The 7,058-nt window shown below is 39.7% G+C and overlaps 1 protein-coding gene across 1 annotated transcript in view; it reads right to left on the reverse strand.

The window, feature by feature from the left end:
- The window catches only part of LOC119417341 (neurotensin receptor type 1), a 33,953-nt gene that overhangs the window by 23,105 nt on the left and 3,790 nt on the right, over positions 1 to 7,058 (reverse strand). Inside the window, exon 2 of the mRNA XM_037684547.1 lies at positions 4,978 to 5,179. Within this exon, the coding sequence (XP_037540475.1) occupies positions 4,978 to 5,179 (202 nt within the window). The remainder of the gene's footprint in view (positions 1 to 4,977; positions 5,180 to 7,058) is intronic.

The following is a 7,058-nucleotide window of genomic DNA, read 5'->3' on the forward strand; positions in this document are numbered from 1 at the left end:
TGGAGACCTGTCCAGGTGTCCCTGTGATGGACTGGAGACCTGTCCAGAGTGTACCCCGCTGCTCGCACAGTGACTGCTGGATATGGACACCAGTGACACCAGTTTGATGATTTGAAAGATTGAAGTGTGACAAGATATCAAAAACAGAATAATTTTAAAGCAGATTAATACTTTCTCAATGTTCTGTAATTTGGCAGGATTTTTATGATGTAGAATAATCTGGAGCTGGAAATATTAATTTATTATGAATATTAATAAGTTTATTTTCTGCTAAACTTGACGGAATTTAAAATAGAACTGAATTTGAGAACAACAAAGACTTCTGATGTGCAGTAAAACTGCTGGCATAGCCCTACAAAACCATTCTGACCTACAGAACCTCTCTGACATACAGAACCATTCTGACCTACAGAACCTCATTGACCTACAAAAACCATTCTGACCTACAGAACCTCTCTGACATACAGAACCATTCTGACCTACAGAACCTCTCTGACATACAGAACCATTCTGACCTACAGAACCTCTCTGACATACAGAACCTCACTGACCTACAGAACCTCACTGACATACAGAACCTCTCTGACCTACAGAACCTCACTGACCTACAGAACCTCACTGACCTACAGAACCATTCTGACCTACAGAACCTCACTGACCCACAGAACCTCTCTGACCTACAGAACCTCACTGACCTACAGAACCTCACTGACCTACAGAATCTCACTGATCTACACAAGGCGAGGTCAGTGAACAAGGCCTGGCTGATTCTGGCAGATCCTGATCACCACTCCATGCTGAGTTCAGGTTGCTTCCATCTGGATTCAGGTCTCTGCTGACCAGATGTAGAACGAACAGACTGAAAAACTCATTCATCCCCGTAGAGATCTGGCTTATCAACGAGCAGTGATGACTTCTGTTCTGTTATTTTAATGTCTTAATGTCTTGTCTATGTAGATGAACAGATGCTGGGATATATTCATCATTTAACACGGATTCCTCATTTTTCTGGACTGAATAAAACGTGCATTGAATTTAAGGAAATGCAAACGTGAGACGTCATTTATATTTGACCCATCAAAATGAATGCGGTCATTTATTTACAGAATCAAATTTAACATCAAACATGTACATTAATTTGGCAAATTATGAAAATAACAACATAAGCAATCAATCAGAAAAACCATACGGCCATGATTTTTCCGTTGCTGCACCACAGACATTTATAAACTGTACAATTATGATCTTTTACCCACATGAATGTGGGTGAGCATTTTACACAGACATTTCTAAAATATCTGGAAGAGTTTCTACTTGATAGAAAAGTTTAGAGATGAAAGAAGTTAAGAGGGAGTAAAGATGGTATGGGAGGGGGAAGTGTTCACCAGAATTGACACTCTCCGTCAGAACCCAGCTCTCCTTGGTACGCTTGGTAGGAAACTTGACCCATTACCTTTCTGATGATAATCAGCCGATATGGTGTTCCGTTAACGCTACCTGTCCAGCGTCTCCTTAGGATGCTGTGATATCGTCAGAAGTAGTGGCGAGTGAACGTTATAATCCCATGGAACTCGGAAGAGCTTGTTGTCATGTCAGGATCATCCACAGAGCTTCAACAGAACTCGAGCAGAACCAGCAAAACACTCTCCATCAGAACTCCATCAGCACTCCATCAGAACCGCATCAGAACTCTTAGAACTCTGAGTAGATCAGGAAGTACTGACATTTTAAAGACTCTTTCCCGGTTCACTTTTGGGAGTTGTTCATTGGTCAGAAACGACCAGACGGGGTGTGTTTTGTGACGTAAGAGGTTAGAGACAGCGAGAATTGTTATGAGACAGATCAGAAATGTTCTCACAGACAGAGAGAGTTTTGTTTTGGCGTGTTTCAGAAACAGGTGCAAAACATCTATATTTACGTCTGAGAGGATTCTAAAACATGACAGTTTTAACATAACAACTTGTTTTTCGTTTGACTCCAACCTTGGAAACGCACACACTTGCTCATTCAAAGGCAGAAATCAGAAAATGCATAAACTCTGTAACAGCTTTTAACATGAGTTCTAACTTTGCATGAGAATAAAAATCATTACTCAGTTAATAAAATTGATTAGTTCACTGCAACATCTAAAATGGTTTGAACTAAGACACTTTGATTATCAACATTTGTAAAATAGTAATGATAATAAAAAGAGAGTGTTCTTTTCACTTGAATCTTCAAGAAAGAAAGTCTCAGGATGGGTGAACCTGTATTTATGGATTCAAATGAATGAAATGACAGTTCCTGTCCCACAAGGTTCTTAAGGTCAAGATTTTGACCTTAGACTTAGTTTTTGACATGGGCCTAGTCCACTACATCTAGTATGAATGTTTTATATGCCTACTGACTGCGAAACAAATTGACCCTTGGGGATAATAAATATTCTTGGACTTGATGTCATTTCTTGGTTTCTGAGACTTATACATAAATTTGTATGCCTATTTTATGACTGTCTATTGTTGTCGTTGTTGTCCACTGTTGTCATCACACTTTGTTAGGAAATCAGGTCTCTCTTGTAAATGAGTCCCTGAGGCTCAATGGGATTAACCTGTATAAATAAATAAAGGTTGAATGAATATCATCCTGAAGCAAATGTCATACATTTCTTCATGACTAGGTGAAAACCAGTTCACAGGAGGTGTGCTTAGCCTTGTACACATTCTCGTCTCTGAAAAATCAATTTCTCATTTCCCCTTCATTTTTTGCCATGTCTTTTATAATCATGTTTTGTTGTCAGGTGTATCATTCTAACTTGACCAAGAAAGTATCTAAACTGAGAAAAGGAAAACAGATACTGTAGACTGTTAATCAAAAAGACTGAAAAAATTGCAGGAAGGTTTAAATTATTATTATTTTTATCATTTGTGCATACACATTTCTCTAACTTGGCACATAATTTGACATTTTGAGTTCCAGAAACGCTGTGGTTGACTCAAGGCCACCTTCCATGTCTGGTTGAAGCCCATAAAAATTAAGTTAATTTGGTATAGCTCCCACTGAAATTAGTCAGAAACATCTGCACCTCCTCGTAGAACCACAGTTTTGTTTTACATGTTGCCAGTTTAATTATGAATATATTACATGATTAGTTAAAAAAAAAAACAAGTTGCAGTTGCAAAGTTTTCAAAATGGTGGGTTTGATTCTTATGAAGGAGACAATTATGACTGACAACACTCTCGGGCCGATCAAATATAGAGGTTAAAGATGACAAAATAATTGACCTGCAGTCTGGTGATGTCAAATCTTTAGCTTGATTTGGCTTGCTTGGAACCACGGAAAGAAGTACTAGGAACCAAGCTGGCAGCGGGTACGAATACCCAATGGTCTCTGAAGCCGAGCTGACTTGTATAGAGCAGAGTCAAGCCCATGGAAAAACAAAACATAAACCCCAGATTGGCCTAAATACGTATATATACGCATATATATATATATATATATATATATATATATATAATCTTTCTTTGGGTTGGGAGTGAGGTTCTGCTTCAAGTGGAGAAGTTCAAACATCTCGGGGATTTGTTCATGAGTGACGGGAGAACAGAGCAGGAGATCGACAGACAAATTGGTGCAGCTTTCGCAGTACAGTATTGCATACTTTGTGCCTGTCCATTGTGGTGAAAAGGGAGCTGAGCTGCAAGGAGTAGCTCTGTTTACTGGTCAGTCTATGTTTCTTCCCTCACCTATGGTCATGACGTTTAGGTAGTGACCGAAAGAACATGATCGCTGATACAAGCAGTCAAAATGAGGGTAGCTGGACTCTCTCTTAGAGATAGGATTAGAAGTTCAGTTATCCAGGAGAGACTTTGAGAAGAGCCTCTGTTCCTCCACATTGAGAGGAGTCAGTTGAGGTGGTTTGAAAATCTAATAAGGATACCCCCTAGAAACCTCAGTTTTATGGGCATGTTCAAGTGGGAGGGGACCCCGGAGAATACCCAGAACATGCTCGGCTGACCTGGGAACACATTGGAGTCCTCCCAGAAGAGCTGAAGAGGTGGCTGTGGAAAGAGTTGTCTGGGCCTCAATGCTTAAGCTGCAACCTGACTACAATCAGAAGATGATGGATGTATAGACAGTCTAGACTCAAATATACAGTATGAAGACCCTACGCATGTATCAATCCAAAGATCTGTCAATCTGTTTCTGACAGTTTAGACAGGTAAATCCCATTGAAAATTGTAAATCCCAATAAAAAGTGATTTAATGTCTGCATGTGATAAATTCATTGTGGGCTTCATGCTGGGAACAAGAAGATCCATCCATCCATTATCTTTTACCCGCTTCTCCATTTTTGGGTCACGGTGGTCACTGGTGTATATGAAGCGATCAGGCTTCTCAACGAACTATGCTGGTTACTGTAATGTTATTTTAATGTCTTCATGTCTGGATGTTTTTGTGCCTATGACTGTGAAACAAATTGTCCATTGGGATAAAAACGATTCTTGAACCGGAATTATATCCAGCAATCCCTGTGTGAGAGGCGGGGGACACCCTGGACAGGTCTCCAGTCCATCACAGGGACAGATTGAGACAAACAACCATTCACTCTCTCTCGCTCACCTTAGGACAATTTAGAGTTACCAGTCAGTCTAACATTCATGTTTTTGGTCTGTGGGAGGAAACTGGAGTACCCGGATAAAACCCACACATCCACGGAGAGAACATGCAAACTCCACCTAGAAAGCCCCCCCAGCCGGGATTCAAACCTTCGACCTTCTCGTTGAGATGCAGCAGCTCTACCAACTGCACCACCGTGTCACCGGTTCAAGAAGATAAGCAGACAAATTACAGTATAAAGTGTCGTCTGATGATCACACTTAAAGGTTTCAACTAAGTAGTGCCACAAATAAGGCATGGAGGAAACCTAACAGAACCTCCAAGAAACCTGTTTGAAATGCTGCTAACCACAACTGGTTTATGTGTTTGTGTTTTTCACTTACGGAGAACCAGAACTCCATGACGAAGTGACTGTGCACGGTTGGACTCTACTGTGATGTTCAGCACGGTGGGATTTCCTCTGGTGAGGCAAATACGGTTGTCTTGCTCCACCTCTCGAAACATCTGCAGCAGCTGATTGGCTATGACTCCGTTCAACACAGAAATGGCCACCATGGGTACCACAAAGGACAGGAAGGCATTCACCTGTTAAAAAGAGAACATAAATGCTGATTGGGTTCGACCAGATGATTGACAGGAAATCAATAGCTATACAATACACTGCTAATATTGTTACTAAAACCCTTATACACTCAGGTTATCTTTTGATTATCTTACATAATGAACTCAAACATTCAGAATCCTTGTTCTCAACTTAACAAGTCGACTCTGATTCACCCAGAAATGAATAACTGTCTGGATTTTTATTTTAAATCTCAGTTATTACTTTGATGAAGTGCAAATAGAAAATGCAAAATAAAAAAAGCAAACTGTGATTAAAACAAGTCTCTCTTGTAAATGAGTCCTCAAGGCTCAATGAGACTAACCTGTATAAATAAAGGTTGAATGAAAAATATCATCTTTGTAATACAGTAGTCCCTCGTTTATCACAGGGGATCCATACCCTGAAGACCTGTGATAAGTGAAAAACCGCAAAGTAGGAATAGTAGTACAAGTAGTAAGTAGTAGTTTATCTTATTATTTATGTTCTAAACAATGTTTCTAAACTCTAAACGCTCTTAAGGAGCACAAAATGCCATGATTTCAGCTCCCTGTCTCCTCTGCTCATTGCCACCTTCAAGCGCTCTTGGCCACGCCCACCTCTGCTCTGCACGGAGATCAGCTGATCAGCTGCAGCAGGAAGTTTATCCTGCAGTATGGGCTGCACAAATGTGCAGCAGGTGCTAAATAATTTATTTTAAATAAAAATTTCATGCCAATTGTGCGGCTCATCCATCAATCAGCCAGTTGTGTGTCATGTCCAATTTTATTTTGAAAACCCGCGAAAGAGCGAGTCCTCGATAAATGAACCGCGGCGTAGCGAGGGACTACTGTATGGTTATATTTTAACATCACTGCACACAGAGGTGCACTTAAAAATAATGGTTAACCTGAAACTGTAGAGATATCAAAAGAAAAGAAATGTTTAATGTGAGCACAAAAAACAAGATTTACAATTATTTGTCTCCATTTTAAGTTTAAAAAAAGTTTTCTTACACAAAATTTTTAAATCTTAGGAGAAATTATAAAATTATTTAGAGAATTGACTGGTCAAAAGCTGGTTCCTTTTCAAATGCTGATTTCATATCTCAAACTTAACCTGCACAGAAAAGAGGGTTTAGGGGGGTGGTCTTTGCACTGGTTGCCACGGCAACAGACCCCAGCAACACGTGAAACACGTTTCATTAAAACTGACATTACCTCCGTAAGCCACTGATGCCGCTTTGGAGTGCAAGCTCCTCATGAGGCCGATTCACGTCCGTGCTAAACTGACATCAGTGCAAACTGGTAATAAAAGTATTTTCATGGCATGATGCTGTAATTGTTAGATTTTAATTTTTACATGTTCAATTTGTGACAAAACGTAAAATATATATATTTTTTTACTAAGCTACATGATGGGGCTGCCACCTTGTAGTTAAAATGTTTCCAGTTCTAATCATCAGTTTGTCTTTGTGAACTTTGAATGTTTCTTTGTGTGTGTTATTGATTTTTAGTGCCCTACCACGGTCTAAAAACATGTATGTTAGGTTAATTTGTACACTTAATCCCCTTTAGAGCCATAGGATGGCAATCAACGAACACTAAATAAAGGTCTGAAAGATCTCAACGAGCATCAAAACTGTTTTCAATCAAACCACTTTGGAAGTGGTCCAGACCACTTTAATTGTCCCTCGTCGCAGCGCAAAGACAGAGATTGGAAAGACCCTCTGTCCATCCATTCGTTGGTCTTGTGAGCTGGATAAATTAAAAAATATGTGAGGTATTGACTTCTGCTGTAGTGTGTGGCTGCATCCAGGCGTAAGAAAGATCAATATCAATAATAGTGTTGCCACCTCAAAAGTCATGTGTGTGTATATATATA

The sequence above is a fragment of the Nematolebias whitei genome, chromosome 11 (assembly GCF_014905685.2).
Source record: "Nematolebias whitei isolate Nwh7 chromosome 11, NemWhi1, whole genome shotgun sequence".
In the NCBI taxonomy this organism is placed as follows: Eukaryota; Metazoa; Chordata; class Actinopteri; order Cyprinodontiformes; family Rivulidae; genus Nematolebias; species Nematolebias whitei.